This window comes from Talpa occidentalis, unplaced genomic scaffold (assembly GCF_014898055.3).
Source record: "Talpa occidentalis isolate TD23 unplaced genomic scaffold, MPIMG_talOcc4v2.1 talOcc4.4, whole genome shotgun sequence".
NCBI classification, from domain to species: Eukaryota; Metazoa; Chordata; class Mammalia; order Eulipotyphla; family Talpidae; genus Talpa; species Talpa occidentalis.
The window spans coordinates 23,868,954-23,889,389 of NW_023604295.1; the positions used below are offsets into that span (position 1 = coordinate 23,868,954).

The 20,436-nt window shown below is 33.6% G+C and overlaps 1 protein-coding gene across 7 annotated transcripts in view; it reads left to right on the plus strand.

Moving 5' to 3' along the window:
* Positions 1-20,436, plus strand: part of NAALADL2 (N-acetylated alpha-linked acidic dipeptidase like 2) — a 1,155,955-nt gene that overhangs the window by 996,212 nt on the left and 139,307 nt on the right. For all 7 annotated transcript variants that reach the window (XM_054700373.1, XM_054700375.1, XM_054700374.1 and 4 more), the window contains one exon: positions 13,974-14,069. In XM_054700373.1, coding sequence (XP_054556348.1) covers positions 13,974-14,069 — 96 coding nt within the window. The remainder of the gene's footprint in view (positions 1-13,973; positions 14,070-20,436) is intronic.

Sequence of the window (20,436 nt, forward strand, 5' to 3'; positions counted from 1 at the left end):
TTTCAGGAGGCTAACAGGATCTGACCTCAAAGAAATGCTGTTGTTAAATTGACTTGAGATTTTACCAGAGAGATCAGGTTTTACTAAAGATGATATTAAAGTTTGGATTCCTTATTATTGAGAAAACTTTGCTTGCAAAACTTGAGAATATCAGTTTTTATTTTTCTACCTTCCAAATTCTTTGTGTAAGCCTTGCAATCTCAGTGTTACAAAGAATGTAAATGTGAACAGATGCCAGTGGGCACAGCACCACCCCCCCATGTGACTAGAATGCACCAGTAGAGTTGAAATTGTTACATCTGAAATATGTTAGTAGAGTTGGTGAGTAGCTGCTGCTCTGAGTCCTCCACCTAACCCCCAGTCCTTTTCTTTAGTCCATAATGACTCTTCTTGAACTGCCTCCAAGACTGACTGATTAACTATAAAATTTTTCAGAACAAATCTTGGTGCATCTGCTATTTAAGATAACATCTATTTCCACAAAGAAAGGAAGGCATATTGAAAAGAAAAAACTGGAGGTCATAGTATTGTCTCCTTTATTTCACAGTCATTTAAACTAATCGTATTGAAGCTAACATCTTTATTAGCTAAGTAGGTTTGCCAAAATATTTGAGGTTATTTTAGTTTAATTCATTCTGTTTTAAATGTGGAAAATAGTGCATTGATTATTACTGAAGAAGATGAATTTCCAGGCTACAAAATGTACAGTAAGCAAAGATTATAAATTATAATATTATGAACAGCTATGTATTTTATTTTATGAAATGTAAAAGATGAACATTGATTTCACATCTCACCTGAGAAAATTCTCAAATACTATCCTATATTATAATTTATAAGTGATATTTTATAAAGAGTATATATTATGACAGGGAAGAGTAGAAATATTAATTGGACTTTTAGAGTAGAAATATTAATTGGAATTTTAGGGGATACATTATTTTAAGTAATTATCTATTTTAAAAAATAGATACATTAAGTTTTATAGTATATAGTGATGTTTATTTTTAATGATGCACGCTAGAAACTTAAATAGTGATATAATGCAATGTTAATTCTATTAAAAAAAAAACAAAACAGCATAGATAATGCCTGGGTTCATTTCCCAACTTTGCTGCTTGTGCTTTAGTTTCTTTATAATTTGAAATAATAATAGTTTATACTTCATAGGGATATTTTAAAGATTAATTGAGTCAATATCTGCAGTTTTGCTTTATTAGCAATAAATTTTCATAATATATGAAATATTTTAACACATTATAGAATAAAAAAACTGAAACTTCTTTACTTAGGGGTAAAGGAAGAAATGCACACATACATACATACACATAGATATCCTTAATTAGGGAATATTTATATATAAATATAGGTCTTTTGCACATGTATGCTTTTCAAGAGGAGTATATTACCCCCAGACCCTTCCCTAATACTTTTCCCATACAGAGAAGGAGTGCCAGAATCTCTGAAGCATTCAAGATATTTAATCATTATTTTGAAATAGAACTTAAAAAAGGTTTAGGCATGCTAACTTAAATTACAAGACATCTTTCATTATAAAATTATATTTAAGTGTTGGGAGTGTTATGACCTTCTGCTAAGTAGTAGTTAGCATATATATTGAAAACTCTGTTAAGCCTCCCAACAATAGGAAAATATTTATTATCTTGACATTTTGCTGTGTAGCTATTCCTTCTATGGAAAAGTGTTTTCAGTAAGTAGTTTAATTATTTTTATTGTTTTGAAGTTGTGAAAATGCTTCTTAGACTATACATTATTGAAATAGCAAAATTGCAAAGTTGAATACAATGTAATAAATTTATTTATTTTTCAAGATAGAATTATTTATTTATTTGTTTGTTTGTTTGTTTTTAAAGATTTGATTATTTATATATACAAGAGCTGGGGTACAGGCCAGAGATGCAGGGGGTGAGAGGATTCACTGGAGACAGAACGGGGAGCAGAGCAGGCAGATTGAGTGAAATACACTGCTGAGGGGAGCAGTGGGCGAGTCAGGAGAGGTCTGCTGTGCCATGTGGGTTGCTCCCTGGCCAGCCAGGGATTAAACTGGTGCTGCAGAGGCTGAGAATTGCTTCATAGTGTGGTGCTTAACCCCTTGCACCACCAGGGAGGCCCTAAAGATTTATTTATTTATGCATACAAGAATTGGGTTGTAGACCAGAGGTGCAAGGGGATGAGAGCATTCACCAGACAGGTTGGAGAGCAGATCAGGCAGGTCTGCTGAAATGCACTGCTGAGGGGAGCGGCAGGACAAGGCAGGAGAGGCCTGCTGTACCATGTGGGTTAGCCCTCTAACTGGCCGGGGGATCAAACTCATGCTGCAGTGGCTGGTGATAGCTTGATAGCATTGTGTCTTTAACCCCCTACACCACCCTGGAGGCCCCATACAGTGTTATAAATTTAAGTTCATATATCAGATTCAATTGAACAAAACTGAAATTTCAGTCCTGACACAAAGCCCACAAACATGGAAAAACTGAATGAACATACTGAAAATTAACCTTTTTATCTCTAAAGCTGGCATGATAAAAGCATCGAGAGGATTTAATCAGAACTTCTCAGATTCAAAAAAAAATTTTAGAACAAATGAAATGAATCATAAAATAAATTTGTCAGCTTTAAATTTAACAAATGGATACATTAACTTAAAAATATGAAGACCAAAAATCATCATCTAGTTTCAAATAATTTCATAAAAAGAAAAATGTTTAATATCAAAATATAGTTGACACTACAAAATTTTAGTAAAAAATACATATCATTGCTTAGAATATGCTTAAATTTATGAAAAAAAATCTGAAATATTTTGTCTCATTTTGTTATGGTCTGGACTACAGTACCACTCTGAGCTGGCATTTAGTGGCCATTAGATTAAATGAGGGAGTGACTCAAATGTGTGGATTAAAAACCTGTGAATAGGTACATTTCTCTACAAAAATTTATTTTTGGGGGGTCCCCCTGGTGCCACAAGGGGTTAAGTGTCAGCACTGTGAAGCAATCCACAGCTACTGCAGCATGAGTTCCATCCCCCGCCTGGGATCTACTCACATGGCACAGCAGACCTCTCCTGTCTCAGCTGCTGCTCCCCTCAGCAATGTGTTTCAGTCAATCTGCCTGTTCTGCTCCCCTTTCTGTCTCTGGTGAGTTCTTTCACCTCCTGCACCTTTGGCCTATACCCCAGCTCTTGTATGCAATAAATAAATGTTTAGAAAAAAAATTTAAAAATATTTTTATAAGCCCCAATTACTTTCATATTCAAATTGTGGAATTTAATACCTTTCTCAGTTGCTATATGGGTTAAGAATTCTAGACACTGTTTTAAGAGCTTTAATATATCTATTTAATAAATACTAATGATGATGTTATATGTGGCAAAATAATATTAATAGCATATGAGAATGCTGAGGCAGAGAAAATATAGGTAACTTGTGATATACCAAGAATTTAATAAGTGTCCTTGGACATTAAATTATGTTTATAATAATATTATGAATTTTATAATTATTGTATATTTATCTGTAATGCATTGTAATTTATGACCAGTAGTTAATATATATTAGTAAATATAAGTAGTATATTATAAATAGTCATTGCAATATTAATAAATATAAACATATTAGTATTATGCATTAGCATATATATATGCTCAGTATAGAAATTGTATTGCTTTTATTCTGTTTATTAATTATGATATATAATCTTTATATAGCATCCAGCATATATTATTACACGATTATATATATTACTGTATGTAGCCTATATTAATATGTTGTAGGTGAAGATGCAAATTAATATTTATTACAAAATAATATATAATACATGATTGCATAAATGATGCATAGTTGTAATTAATATAAGATTACATATTTTGATATAAAATTACATATTCTAAATATGTAAATATTCAATGAATATTGATATCAAAATTATTATTTTATTCATGCTTGTGCATGTGTTTATAATTAACAAATACTTTGTTATTTTCATTGCTGCTATTATTTATTTATTTGTTTGTTTGTTTGTTTGTTTATTTACTTATTTATTTTTGTGGGACCCTGGCCGGCGGCCGGGGAATGAACTGGCACTGCAGAGGCTGTGGGCAGCCTCACAGCCCAGCGCTCAACCACTGTACCACCAGGGGGGCCCTCATTGCTGCTCTTATTAAACCACATAGTACTATCATGCCTTTATATTCATATATATTATCATATAATATATATTATCCTTAGTGCAAACATGAGGTTTCTGGACAGAGGTCAAAATAATTACTTTTAACAATAACCTCATTGTTTCTCAAAATCTCAACTTCTGGGGTGGGCAATAAGGAACAGACATATGAACCCTGAAAATATGAATCTAGGAGTTTATGTGTAATTTACAGCACTCCATTCCTGCAATGAGAAGAGAAACAATTTATCTTCTTCTTAGAAAGAGAAGGGGGAAATCTTAGATTTTTGTCCTTTGGAATGTAATGTTATATATGCTATGTAATATTCTGAATGTAATGTAATGAATGGTATGTTTCTAGGGTTCTGGGTTTTATCCATCTTTGAACTATAAATACCTCTAGAGGTAAACCTCTCCAGGCTTCTCTCACTATTCAGTCATTATTTAACTTCCAAGTCTTGTCATTTAATATAAGTTCCAGTAAAATTTGCTCAGAGAATCCTAACCATGCAGAAATATGTAGGTATTCACTTCCTGACAGTAGAGAATATAATACACCCTCAGTAAGTAATAACTGCAAAAATTGCTATTATTAAACTCATAATTCTCTAGATAGAATTTAGAATCTCTTACTGTTCTTCCCAAATACCAAAACTTTATATTATTATTTTAATTTGCAGTTTCAGGAGAATTAGAGGATGAGGATATTATGTATAAGTGTACTGATTTCATATGTCCATTTTATAAGTTAAAGAGTGAGGATACTATATACAAATGTATCTATTTTATAAAAATTTCAATATTTATGAATGTTTCTCGTATTATTTAGTAAATTAACACTTGAATCAATGCAATGTTATACTTTAAGATGTATCATACCCTTTACCTTCCTTTCTTATAGATACTAAGAAAGACTTAATCAGTTTTCATTAGTAAGAAGCATTTATATACATTTATATATTATGCTCATTTAGTTTAGCCTTGGAAAGTATAGAGAGCATGATGGGAAGTGAAATAATTTGCCTGTGTCTCTGTTCATTCCACAAATACCATAAAACAACTCAAAATCAGTGATTTGTGTCTAAAAATTAAAACAATCTCCTCTGAACCCAGTTTAGTTTCATAAGCTCGAGCACTCTTTATTTTTGTCTTTTAATTTCTGTAGTGTCTGTATAATCTAAGACTGAGTGCCAGTGTGACTTGATCTGAATTGGAAATGAAGATCTAAATTTTAACAGCTGCATTTACCAACATAATCTAGTTAGATATTTTCTCTGTATTTTAGTCTACTCATCCATAACTTCAGTAATGATAATAACATTGTTCCAAAATTAAATAGTTGTAGGTAAAAAAAATATATATATTAAGGCAATACAGGAACTGTTAAAGAATAAATTTCTGAGATTTTTGAGATGAGAAGACAGTGGATCAAAATTATAATGATTTATATATTTTTGTGAGAGGAAACAACAGTAACCAAGTCAGGGATGAAAGAGAAATCATATGTTTAGAACTTATTAAAATGGTTCAAAAAAGTTGATACTATACACAATTTCTTAATAAAGTATTTTATAATTTAGGTAAAATAAACACTCTCTGAAAACTAATACTTATCAAAACTAACACTAAAAGAAGGGCAATTGGGCCTCCCTGGTGGCACAGGGGTTAAAGTCACAGCACTATCAAGCTATAACCAGCCACTGTGGCCTGAGTGCCATTGCTGCCAGGGAGCTTCTCACATGGCACAGCAGCGCTCTCCTGTCTTGCCTGCTGCTCCCCTCAGCAGTGGATCTCAGTGGATCTGCCTGTTCTGCTCCCCACTCTGTCTCTGGTGAATCCACTCACCACCCCCCCACATCTCTGACCTACACCTCAGCTCTTGTATGTATAAATAAATAAATCTTTTTTAAAAAAAGATCCCCTTATTATCTGGTGAAGGAGGAAAGTGTGCTTTTAGTGGTGAACTTAATGTAACATGTATGCACACCTAAAACATAATATAATACAATGTTGCATCAATGAAAATTAGTTCTTTTTTAAATTGCTATGTTTTATTTATGTAAACACCTTCCAAACTTAAAACCTCCCTTAATTTTTATAATTCACAGCTATTTAATTAGAAAATCTTTCATTTTCACCTCACTGAAAGGCTCTTTTTCAAGTGAAAAATACTTCAATGTTATGATTATTCCTTCAAGGAAGAGAAGCTAGAGTGAAGTTTTAATTAGAATTGAGGTTTACTGGGCCTCCCCTGGTGGCACAGTGGTTGAGTGCTGGGCTGCGAGACTGCCTGCAGCCTCTGCCGTGCTGGTTCGTTCCCCTGCCACCGGCCAGGGTCCCACAAAAAAAAAAAAAAAAAAAAAGAATTGAGGTTTACTGTTAGAAGCAACCTTCCCAGAATTTAGTATAGAAAACCAAAGGAAGTTGCAAATGTGTTGAATGGTGGCCCCTAAAAGATAGGACCCCTGGAATCTGTGAATGTTAGCTTATATGGAAAAAGGGTCAGTGTAAATGTAGTTGATTTAAGGAATGTGAAATATCATCCTGATAATATCATACCTGGATGGGCAAGTGTCTCTGTAAAAGAAAAGAGTTTACACAGAAAATGAGACCATGTAAACACAGAGCCAGTGATATGATTTGTGCAACAAGGAATAACTGGAAGCACCAGAAAGTGAAAGGCGCTTGGAGGAATTCTTCTCTAAAGTCTCAGAGAAGAAATACCAGAGCACAAGATATTTCCTGACGAAGATGGACAGCACAGAGCCTGAGGCAGTCAGTAGTTGCTTTTAGAAAATGACTGCGATGTCTTAGACACTATTCTCACTTAGAATCTAATGCTTTTTTTGGTTCATTTCTTTATTTTTGAAAGCATGTACGACAGGATGCCATAGCTCCAAATAACTGTTTAGTCATGAATAAACAAAATGAATATCATCATTTTTTTTTGCTTAATTTCTAATATGAAACTTTTCTGTGTTGGTAGCTAGTACAGCAGAGTCAATAAGTTGATTGCTTGCTTCTCCTTCTTCTTTTGCTGGAAATAGAAGAATGAAGAACTCTCAAGGATGTTTAAGGGATTGTATATAAAAATATATTATTTCTCTAACTCTTTTAAATTTAATGACAACTTTATTGAGTTAATAATATGAGACTTTAGAAGTTTTAAGGTTAATAGATGGGGCTTTGGACCCAGTTATTTCTTGTTAACTTTTTTTTTTGAGCTAACGTTGATTTATAACATTGTACATTATTCAGAGGTATAATATCACACCGTAATCTATTGGCCCCATCCTCTCTCACTTCTCTTTCACTCTCTTCCTCTGCTATCCCTAAATATATCAGCAGATTCCTAGGATTTATTAGTGGTTTTATCTGACCCTTTGTTTTATTTCTATATATGCCACATATAAGTGACAGGTATTTTGAACCCAGATATTTTTAAGTCAATTTGCTAATGCACATGAACTTCACAAAGTTCTCCACAGGAGCCTTTTTTTTTAATGCCAGAAGTTGTTAAGATCTTATTATTTTAGTTACAACGGTGGCACAGATATGGAAATTTTAATACTCTGCTAAGAGCATCTATTGTTTCTTTTTTTTTTTTTTAAATGATTTTTTTTTTTTTTTAATTTTCTAGAGGCATGTCTTATTTATTTATTTATTGTTTGTTTGTTTGTTTGATACATGCACTGGGTACAGTCAGAAGCGTGGGAGGGTGAGAGAATTCACCAGAGCCAGAGCGGAGAGCAGAGCAGGCAGAAGGACCGAAGTACACTGCTGAGGGGAGCAGCGGGCGGCAGGAGAGGTCTGCGCGCCATGTGGGACCCTCCTCTGGTGGCCGGGGAGCAGCCGGGGATCGAACCGGCTGCAGAGGCTGCAGGCAGCTTCGCAACCCAGCGCTCAACCGCTGCGCCACCGGGGAGGCCCTTTATTGTTATGTCCTTAGTTCTCTTTGCCTCCTAGTGAGTCTAGAAAGTATTATGTAAAAGTCACAAAACATAAACTTTGTAGCCAATAATTCACGTAGGAGGTAAGAGAGAAACACATTCAATGATTAAAAGATAAAGTTAAGAAATGTGTGGGAAATTTGTATGAAGAAAATCTAAACTATTAAGACTGAATCCAGTGGAAGTATTTGCTGGCATATAAATATGTCAAGACCAAAAATGCATCATGAGGTAATTGGAATGATTCACATTTTTAAAAGTTGTGTTACATTATTCCCATCTTAAAAGTACTTCACAAAAAAAGGGCAAAGTGTTTAACAAACACACATACACACAGCCAATTTCTTGTATTTGCTCTCTAATAACTATGTGTGACTCTAAAATTTAGGTAATTGAATTTTCCATGTTTTACTTCATATGTTTTTGATGAATTAATATTTCCAATATCTCATTCAGTTTTAAAATAAAGATGCTAGAACAATATGAATAGATTATAGAGATGCTTTATTGAATATATTCAATAAAGCCAGCAATATGAACTTTACTACAACTTGAACAATGATTGAAATGTAAAAAATTAGTATAGTCATACAACAATATGTTAATATTACTCCACATTTGACCCTTGGATTGTTACACTTCTATATGAACTCCACATTAGCTCAAGCCTAATTTACTTTGAATAGTTTTGGGAATGTGTTTCAAAAATTATGACTGTGATTACCTTGCTTCTCAACCCACCCTATTATGAATGTCAGGGTCATTCAAAGTCCACAAGTGTTTTAATATCATATATAAAATTTAAGTACTGATGTGTATATTCTCTGATTGGAGAAAGGAGAATATTAAAGTAAGGGAAGTGCATATGGGACTTTAAATTTACTTAGTCGAAGTAGGAAGTCTTTGATTAAAGAATTTAAATTGTACATAGTGTTTCTACTGCTTATGTTGAGAAAACTAAAACTTGGAGGGAATTGGAGTAAGTTGTGGGAAAAAATCAAACTTGCTCAGATAGATTCAAAAGCCCAGTATCTTGAACTTTAAGGGATTTTGGTAGAAATGAGAAGGCATGGCATAGGTTGAAAGTGTAGACTATGGAATCAGATAAATCTGGGCTTGACTATAGTTCTACTATTTACTTACAGTGGAATCTTGCATTTTGTATGAAAATCATTGGTTCTAAATTCCCTGAATTATAATAAATGGGTGACAATAGCTCTTACATTAAAAATATGTCCATGGATTTAGTGGAATGATACATGCAATGTGTTTAGCCAAGTGGTGTATGGGAAGCATTATTATTATGACCTTTACGCATCATCCTTTCAAGCCAATTATATAGAAATGGCATGTGCAAAATATTTAAGTGTAAATACCCACTAGATCAACATGAACAAAATATTTTAAATGATCATTTCAGAAAAAAATGCAGAGAATATATTTTGATATGCCATAAACTGATGTTTATTCAACTCATCTTAGTCTAGAACTGATATAAACATGACCTTTGAATTTTTTTTCTTTTTGTCATTTATTGATATATACTAACATTGTCTTCCACCATCTTTGATTTACTCAAGAATTGCTTCTTTTCAATCTGTCAGTGAATTGTTCTAAACAAAGCACTTTCTAAATGGTTAATGGTGCTTTACTTCCCTCAATTCATCTACAGATGACAACCATTATTAAAAAGTCATCACTGATAGTTAATGTAAATGCAGTAGGAAACCTTCACAAAGCATTCATCCTTTAATCTTTTCATTCATTTTGTGTCAGAATGTATAAGAATAGTACCTATTAAATATGGTTTTTATTCTCATGTTTACATGAGAAAGAATGGTGGTAATCTCAATATTTTAACAATGATGTTTAATCCTTTATGTATCAAAATCCCATTGGAATAAAACTCCATGAAATTAGGGGCCATGTTTTGCATTTAGTGCATCACCTGACACATAGTGCTGAATGATTATCGTTTAAATGATTAGTTAAAGGAAGAACCAGAAACAAAGCATGTCATGCAAAAAAGATAGGTGAAGGATTAGGGGCACAGGGATTGCCTTGGAGAATAAGGGGATAAGGGATTGCCTTGGAAAAAGGCATATGTGGATAATTTAAATTAATATATTCAGCTATTAAATAATTAAATGTTCAATAAAAAGTTATTAATTATAACTTCTAATTTTATATTCTTACAGGATAATTCATTTTGTGCCTGGCTGATACTTTTTATCTTTGTACTATTTATGAAGTATTGTTTTAACTAATAAAATTATTTCAAGAAGTTTATTTAAACCTCTTGAGGCAAACTTTTAAGGACTTCAAGCTTACCTATTACATCAAAATTAGTGCCAGAATTATCCACTCATACTTTCACAACTTCACAAAAGTCAATTCAAATATATCTCTATTTGGAAAAGTACATGTATCTAAATATAAACTGTTCACTGATTCTCCTAGGATCTTGATAGGGTCTTAGAATTTCCTTTCTTTCAGCATCCTACCTAATCACCACTTTGGCACTACCACACTTACCATCATTATCATATTTACTGTCTTTAGCATCATCATCAATGCTATGGTGTCTCCTATGGGGCAAATGTTGGTCAGTTGGTCAGTTATGTATGTGTGTGTGTCTTCATATAATATATGTAATTTATATGTAATATGTAATTCACATGTATTATATAGTACATATTTTATATAAAATGTATTATATATCACATTATAATATATATAGTTATTATAGTTTCTCAGCAGCCATAGTAATCCTTTGAAGAATAAGATGATTATGATGGCACAATTATTAAATTAAAAAAAGTAATTTTAAACTTTTTTTAAAATTCTGACTGCCCTAAATACATCCAAAACCCCACTGATACATAATATTACTATTTCAGTAGGGGAGAATACCACCCTCATTGTGTGTTAATTTTCTAGGATTAACATGACAAAATACCACAGATTGAATAAATTTAAATAACAGAATTTATTGCCTTAACAGTTCAAGGTGTCATCAAGTTTGGTTCCTTATAAAGACTATGACAGAAAACATTTCCCTGTCTAGCTTCTGGTGGTTTTCTGGCAATCTTTTGCATCCCTTGGCTTGTAAATACATCATTCCCACCTCTGCCTCCACAATTTCATGTTTTTTTTCCATGTATGCATATCTGTCTCCAAATTTCCTCTTTACATAAGGATATTAATCAAATTGTATTAAACACACATCTACTTTGGCACATAAATTATTCAATACATAATACTGAGTCTTAGTCATTTCTCAAATTGGGCAAATTAGGAAATGGTGTCTATGGTACTGTGAGCTGGTGTTCTATGGTTTTAAGGCAAGTCATTAAAAGTAGAGTTTGTTTGGGAGCAGGCAGAGTTTCTTAGAAATTAGTTTTACATTGATGGACAAAATACGCAAAAATAAATAAAGCAAGTTTTGATAAATAGTAAAAAGGTTATTCATGGTGCTTTTATCCAAAAATGGGTGAATGCTGGAACAAAAAGCTAAAGTACCTTTGTTTGATTGCAGGATTGTCAGAATAGGGAGTAAAGAGTATGCTGGATCATAGAAATAATATACAAAGAATTACAATTGTGCTGGTTTCAGTTCTCATTTGTGTGACTTCAGAGCTTATCAACTACATCATCCTAAGTTTTTTCTTACCATGATATATTCCAAAGTGTTGTGTTCTGCTGTTGGATACCTCTAACGTATAGTTTTTTTTTTTTTTTTTTTTTTTTTATAGAGGCATGCTTTATTTATTTATTTATTTGTTTGTTTGTTTGTTTTGTTTATACATGCACTGGGTACAGTCAGAAGCGCGGGAGGGTGAGAGAATTCACCAGAGCCAGAGCGGGGAGCAGAGCAGGCAGAAGGACCGAAGTACACTGCTGAGGGGAGCAGCGGGCGGCAGGAGAGGTCTGCGCGCCATGTGGGACCCTCCTCCAGTGGCCGGGGAGCAGCCGGGGATCAAACCAGCGCCACAGAGGCTGCGGGCAGCTTCGCAACCCAGTGCTCAACCGCTGCGCCACCGGGGAGGCCCTCTAACGTATAGTTTTAATGTAATTAAACTTACATTTATTACCCTGTTATAGTCATTTTCACTTTTAGTTTTTAAAGATTTATTTATTTATTGGGCCTCCCTGATGGCACAAGGGATTAAGCACCACATTATAAAGTGATCCACAGCCTCTGCAGCACGAGTTCCATCTCCAGCGGGCCAGGGAGCACCCACATGGTGCAGCAGACCTCTCTTGTCTCACCAGCTGCTCCCCTCAGCAGTGTATTTTAGTTGGTCAGCCTGTTCTGGTCCCCACTCTATCTCTGGTGAATCCTCTCACCCCTCATATCTCTGGCCTGTACCCCAGCTCATGTATGCATATATTAGCTGAGGTGTAGGCCAGAGATGTAGGAAGATCAGAAGATTCACCAGAGATAGAGTAGAGAGCAGAACCAGAGGGTTGACTGAAATATACTGCTGAGGGGAGCAGCAAGCAGACACAAGAGGTTGCTGTGCCATATGTGGGTTAGCTCCCTGGCCAGCAATTGGACTTCTGCTGCAGTGGCTAGCAATAGCTTGATAGTGCTGAGACTTAACCCCTTGTACCACCAGGGAAGCCTTACCCTGTGACAGTCATTTTTGGTAGAGACTGGGTTAAATCTCTCTTCAAGATCCTTATCTTTGTCTGTTTAATATTCTGTCCATATATCTTACCCCGTCTTCTGTTTTCTAGACAGATAATATTAATTACTTCAAGTTTTCCAGTTAAAACTGTATTATGTAGTAAATAATAATTTCATGAGATGCTAGTAACATTGATAAGTATAAGAGCATTATTTTACGTAGTGTCTTATTCCATTCAGGCTGCTGTAACTAATTATCACAGACTTAGTGGCTTCTCAACAACAGTAATTTATTTCTCAAATTTGGGAATGCTGAAAGTGAAGGTCACCATGGTTAAATGAGGGTACTCTTTCATGTTATAAACTTCTTACTGTATTGTCATATAGTAGAAAGAGTTAGAAAGTTCTTTGGTGACTTCTTTCAAGGCAGTAATTGTATTCATGATAATAGAGCCCTCAATACCTAATCATCTCCCAAAGTCCTTAACCCCCCATACCAATTCCCTAAAGTCTCTGAGATTAGCATATGAATTGGGAGTATAAAAATAAATATTCAGACCATAGTAGATAGTAACATTATTAGTGACCCATGTCTTCTTGTATCCTGAAACGTGTCTACACCTGCAACTCATTTCAGTATCTGTTATTTAAGTATCTTGACATGAAGGTTTTGTCTGATACATGCTACTGCAATATGTAAAGCTGCAAAACAATGCTACCCAAAATAGCTTACTAATGTTTAGAAATTACTTTTGTAGTATTTAAAATTTCATACATACACTGCCTAGACTTTTCTTGTTGATAGCCATGTTTATTAGAAATATAATCTACCAGCCTTAAAACATAGAAAATAATATTAAAAAAAAGAAGAAAAATTTCAGATAGGAGCTTTGTAGTAAAGGTGTTTTAACCTCCATATAGTCTGCTTTTGAAATAAAGGGGACTACAAAGAAATATCTCTTCTGAGTAAGAAAAAAATGTCCTTTCATAAATAAAAATAATGCCAAGAGTTACAAAATTGTACTTATTTTAATTTATAAATATTCTGTGATTGGTTAATTAGATCAATAGAATGAAGTCCAGCAATCAACAGGAGCCTTAAAACAATTTAGAGTCTTTTAGAATCTTTAAAGAAAATCCAATAAGCATTTGAAAAAACAAAATCAATGGAGAGTTTTAAATGCTTCTTTTCTGATTTTCCACAGGGTCCAAGTTTTCTTTCTGAGGCCTTTTTCCCTAAAAATGCAACAAACATTGAAGAAATCGATCCTTTTTTCAACCTTCATGAAACCATTACTAAGGTAAGAGAAGAATGCATTAATAAGCAGGGTAGAAAAGTTTTGTTCATTTTTTCATTGGTATATGAATAAGAGAAAAAAAAATCCTACCAAGTTGATATAATATACTAGAAAGTATTTTATTACCTCTTGTTATTTCACTAAGGAGTAAAGATGAAAAGCATCTCACTCAGGATTATACAGACCAATAACTGATATCCCACATTCAAAATCAATCTTTAGTGATTCAATTGTTTTTTATATCTTCAATATGAATGTAGATTTGTGGAATAGCCTCATATATACCTCTTTACTTTATTTAGATTAAGAGCAATATAACATGGCGCTTTGAATTTCTGTATCTTCAAAGTTTTATTTCAATATTTAAGGTTGGTGAGTGTGGTAATTTTCAGTTGTAAAAAATAGTTGCTTTTTAATAGACAATGCTGGACTATATTTATAACCAATGTTTTTTACTCTATGATGGTCATACTAATATTTTTAATGCATAATACTGTGAGTTAATAGTATGGAGATTAAATTTTATAGTATGGAGAAATAAATTTAATGCTATTACATCATATGATTTTTTTTTTTCATTTAACAACAATGTGTTTAACCTGTTGTATCCTGTATGGGGATAGAATTTGTAGAGAATATTAGAATTTCAGCATTTAATAATGTGTACTTATATATGCTTACTTGAAAGATTGAATCATTCTTTAATCTTCTTAGTGAAATTTTAGAAGGCTGATTTTCTCCTTAAGAAACAGGAAATGGGGGCCTCCCTGGTGGCGCAAGCTGTTAAGTCAGCATTATAAAGCTGTTTGCAGACACTGAAACACTAGTTTGATCCCCAGGCAGGGAACTGACCCACATGGCACAGCTGACCTCTCCTGTCTTGCCCACCTATTCTCTTACCCACTCTGTCTCTGGTGAATATCCTCTCACCCCCATACCTTTGGCCTGTACCCCAGTTCTTGCATGCATAAATAAATAAATCTTAAAAAAAGAAAGGAAATGTGCTATAATGAAGTGAATTTAATGAGTGGCAATAGAATGAATTCATAATACAAAAACTAAAATCTTAGGTCTATCTCTGATATGTAAGAGCTCTGTGAATTTATTTTATGAACTTTTGAAATAAGGGGAATTTGAATCATATTTTACTTAAAATTCTTATAAGTTCAAAACATCTGAATTATGAATACATTTATAATGCATTCATTTCCAGTCTTCAATGTTTATTGCATTTTTAGGGAAAAAGGCCTCAGAAGGAAAACTAACTCATTTCTTTGATTTAGTTTTAGTGTTTAGTTAACTATTATTATTTGGACATGTAAGGTAGAAGTGGTCCCCCAAATAACTCCTTAGTATTCATAATCTTATCTGTATTCCTAATACTGGGAGGGGAGAGGGAGATGAAGTGGGAGAAAAGAAAAAGCCAATATGTATCTAGTTGTATTTATATATCTATGTGAAAGAGTAGATCTCTAGCTATATGTTTGTATAATAGATACATAATTTTATTTGTTTTCATTTATGTATTCCTAAACAAGCATTAGAAGATATTAGGGCAATGAAACAGTACTGTTTTCTTTATTTTTTCTGTTTCTGGATTAGAAAAACCAAGGATTTTGTAGAACAATTTAAGATCATGTTGTCATCAGATATGTAATGAGATAATAGTTTCTAAGATCATGAAGTCCACAGTCAGAGACAATTCTAAACTCTTGATCTTAGAGGTATAAATACAGACTGATCTTTGCTGCACAAGGTCTTGACTATACCACAACTTCTAAGAGCAGTTTGGGGCAGGAAGTGAGTAAGGAAGCAGAAAACATGGTCTCAACACATATGTGAGGTTCACTCTTACTGTGAAACCCACAGAAAATAAGAGAACATTAAAGAGAAGACAAAAATATGTGGATAGGTATTGGCATATGTTCTATATGTGTTTTCAAATATATTTCATGTGAACAGATAACCATCAAGTGTATGTTGTAAAGAACTCTATATCTGAAAAAATAAGATCTGTGTAAGTGCAGAAGCAAGTGTTCTTATTTTTGTTGCCACATATAGTTTTCCAGTATTGATTTTTTTTCCCCAATCATGTTTACTTATGGAAACCATTCATGTTGATTATATGCCAGGTTAAGAAATTGTGCTTCACATGTTTAAGCTTATGTCACCAGTACAGGAACAATAAATAAACAGGAACAATAAATGTGTAAGTGCTGAAAACAGCACACAACTAGGAAATATGCAACATAGATTTCAGTACTAGCTTAACTACCAACTTTTTATTTATAGAAGTTTATTTTATTTACACCAAAATGGGGTACACACTAATGTAGTCCTCACTGTGGAATAATCTTCATTAGGATTCTGTGAGACTGAAACTATGATATATATTTGCTCTCTTGAAATGCAGTATTTATGTAACTAAGTATAATTATTCATACAGTAAAAGTACTAGTTCTAGAGTCTTCGAAGTAGGCCCTTACATTTTCTGAATTTTGTTTTATTGTAAAGCAAAAAATGAAAAGGGAATAGCTTATATATGATAGAGCTAATTACATGCTGAGAATACACTGATAATTCTTGTGTACAAATGGATTATAAAAATTCGCTTTGTGAGGAGTTGAAAACTTGAAAATGTTTTGTAAGTATAATAGTGGGGCTTTTTAATTTATTTAATTTATATTTTACACCATTCTTTATTTTTTTACAACATATGCTCTCTCCTCTCAGGTGTAGTCCCCATAAATTTCCACCACCAATTCACCTGTGCACCATCACCATAGTCCCTTGTAATCAAAACAGGGGAGGGAAGAGCTCAATAGTGGATTTATTGGAGGATATCATGTATTTATTTCACTTGTATTCCTCATAGTGATGTGATGTTATGGAAATAATACTGGCTAAAATAATACTCAGCTAGGTAAAAATTCTATCACTATATAAAGAAAAGAATATAAAGTATGAGAAAAATTTTTAATGGTACAGTACAAGCACTGATTATAGCACTATTAATATATTAAATTAGAAGTACTTGAAATACTAAAGATTGTATCCCTTATATATTATAATAAAATTAGATTTATATACACAGTGACCTAATACCATCATGTATTTAAGGGTTTAAAATTCAGTATAAATATATTTATCTAATATATTTATGTAATGAAGTCTTTCATCCTTTTCAAGTAAGTAACTTTGTTTTCTGAACCTTTGTTAAAGATCATGTATATGACTTATGTCAAATAGAATTACAATTTCTAAGTATTATTAGGTTAATAATTTGTAACAGTACTTTTGTGAATTAAAAAATTAACAATAGATAAACCACACTCCTAAATGGGATGTGAGCTGTCATAGTCCTTGAAAGTAGATTTCCAAATTTGCCCTGCTCTTCTTTTTAAATTTTTTATTCATTTTAAAGATATCTTGGCATTTGTCTTTTTGATATAAACCATGGGCCCTTAGAAAGTAATGAAATAGGTTCAGTATTGATGCCAAAAGGTGTAATTCATCATGCCTCCAGTGACAGGTGGTACAATATAAAGCTGCTGAAGGGCGACACATGCTGCATCAATGTGGAAGATGCTTTCTTAGCTCTACAATTACCTAAAATAGCATTTGTTTCCTAATTACCATAGAAGCCAAACTAATTCCTCCAAAGACTACATATGAGTGAAATACCAATATAAATCTTAGCTGCTAAATCCTTTAATAAGTGAATAAAAATCACCATGGATTTATGTTTTGAAATAGGCTTATTTCTCTTCCTACACCTAGGAATTTTCTAGTTATGTTTCTAAATCTTCAACATTTAGCTCATAAATTGTTATTAGCTACCTAAGCATTCTAGTAACCTACTATAAGCCGAAGGTGGCTTAGAGTAGCAGAACACTGAAATACAAAAATGATTAATGTGCAGGAGCAATTCCAAGGGAATAAACAGGTAAGCAAATCATTTCAATATACCATACTAAAAAGGATGAAGTATGGGAGGGAGAGCATGAAGGTTTTGCTATTTATTGGGACATTTGAAGAATTCACCAGAGAAGTGACATTTGAGGTATTTAGGAAATTTCAACTTTATCTTAATGTCAATGAGTGTCCCCTCAGAATTCTTTAAAAAGCAGATTGTTAGTAGTATGTGTGAGAAATGGTATACGTTTTGGAATGCAGAAGACATATTTGAGAGACATTTTAAAACTGAATGATGCTCTGTATGATTTACTGGATAGGAGAGAAAGCAGAGCAAGGAGAAAAGGGTAATTTCTCTAGTTCTATCTTTTTTTTTTTAAATAGAGGCATGTTTTTATTTATTTATTTATTTATTTATTTGTTTGTTTGTTTGTTTTGTTTATACATGCACTGGGTACAGTCAGAAGCGTGGGAGGGTGAGAGAATTCGCCAGGGCCAGAGCAGGGAGCAGAGCAGGCAGAAGGACCGAAGTACACTGCTGAGGGGAGCAGCGGGAAGCAGGAGAGGTCTGTGCGCCATGTGGGACCCTCCTCCGGTGGCCGGGGAGCAGCCGGGGATCAAACCGGTGCTGCAGAGGCTGCAGGCAGCTTAGCAACCCAGCGCTCAACCGCTGCGCCACTGGGGAGGCCCTCTCTAGTTCTATCTTAAGTTCATATTATTGAATCAAATAAATTAGGGACTGATTTGGAGAAATGATGAGTTTGACACTAAGATTTGAATGCTGTAGGGCATCTAGGCAAATGAATCAAGGTGGTACTTGGAAACATGTGACTTGATCTCAGAAAGAAATAGGCTCTAGAAATGTATTATCTGATATAGTAACTACTAATCATATATGGATATAAATTAAATTTTAAAATATATAAATTAAAATAAATTAGAAGTTCAGTTCCTCAGTCTCATTTATCATAAAACACATACTTTAGTAACCACATATAGCTAGTGGCTACTGAATTGGAGAGCATAGATTATAGAACATTTTCATCATCACCAGGTAGACAGATAATGCTAACCTGGCAACATTCCTGCAGAGGAATAAGGGTGAAAAAGGGAAAGAAGGAAAGATGCAGGGCATATAGTCTTCAGAATCCACAGGAAAAGAATATTATAAGAGAAAATATTCAAAGGCATATTAACCCACCACCTCATACCCATTAAAATGGCTACTCTCAAATAAATAAAACTAAGCTAAACAGAACATAGTAAGTTTTGGAGAGGTTGTGGAAAAATTGGAATTCTTACCCACTATGGATGGGAATATAAAAAAAAAAATAGGGCTGCTTTGGAAAACAATTTGATGGTTCCTCAAAAAATAAAAATAGATGGGCCTCTCCAGTGGCACAGCGGTTGAGCACTGGGTTGCAAAGCTGCCCGCAGCCTCTGCAGTGCCATTTCGATCCCTGGCTGCCAGGTGAGGGTGCCACATGGCGCGCAAACCTCTCCTGCCGCCCGCTGCTCCCCTCAGCAGTGTATCATCAGTCTGCCTGTTCTGTTCCCTGCTCTGGCTCTGGTGAATTCTCTCATGCGCTTCTGACTGTACCCAGTGCTTGTATAAATAAATACATCTTTAAAAAATAATAAAAAATAAAAATAGAATCAGCATGTGATCCACCAATTTCACTTCTGGTTCTATATACCAAGGAATTGAAAATAGGGTCAGGAATGTGTTTATAAGCCCACATTCATAGCAGCATTATTTATAATAGCTAAATTGTAGATACAACCCGTTTCCAAATATAGATGAATGGATAAGCCAAATGAAGTTTATATACAAAATGGCATATTATTAAATCTTAAAAAGGAAGGAGATTCTGACGTACTTGAAACATGGATGGACTTTGAGTGCCTAAAGTAAGTGAAACGAGCCAATCCCAAAAAGACAAATGCATGTTGAATATATGATATGCAAATATTTTCTCCCAAAATGTAATGGTTGTGTTTTCATTTTAATGATATTTTCTTTTACTGTAAGAAGCTTGCAAGTTTGATGGAGTACATTTACTTTTGGTTTTGTTTCCCTTGCCATTGGGGTTGAATCCCCAAAATATCTTTGAAGATAATGTTATGGAGTGTTTCCCTATGTGTTCTGTGTTATGGAGTATTCCCCTATGTATTTTATGGCTTTAGGTCTTACAACCAAGTCGTTAATACACTGTGAATTAATTTTTGTATGTGGAATGAGATAGTGGTCTAGCTTAATCTATTTGCATATGTATGTCCAGTTTTTCCCATTGTTAAACAAACTTTCCTTTCTCTATTACATACTCTTTGCTCATTTGTTATAGATTAACTGTCCATGTAAGTGTAGTTTTATTTCTGGACTCTCAATAACATTCCATTATTCCATATCTGTTTTTATTCTAGTACCATATTGTGTTGATTAATACGATTTTAT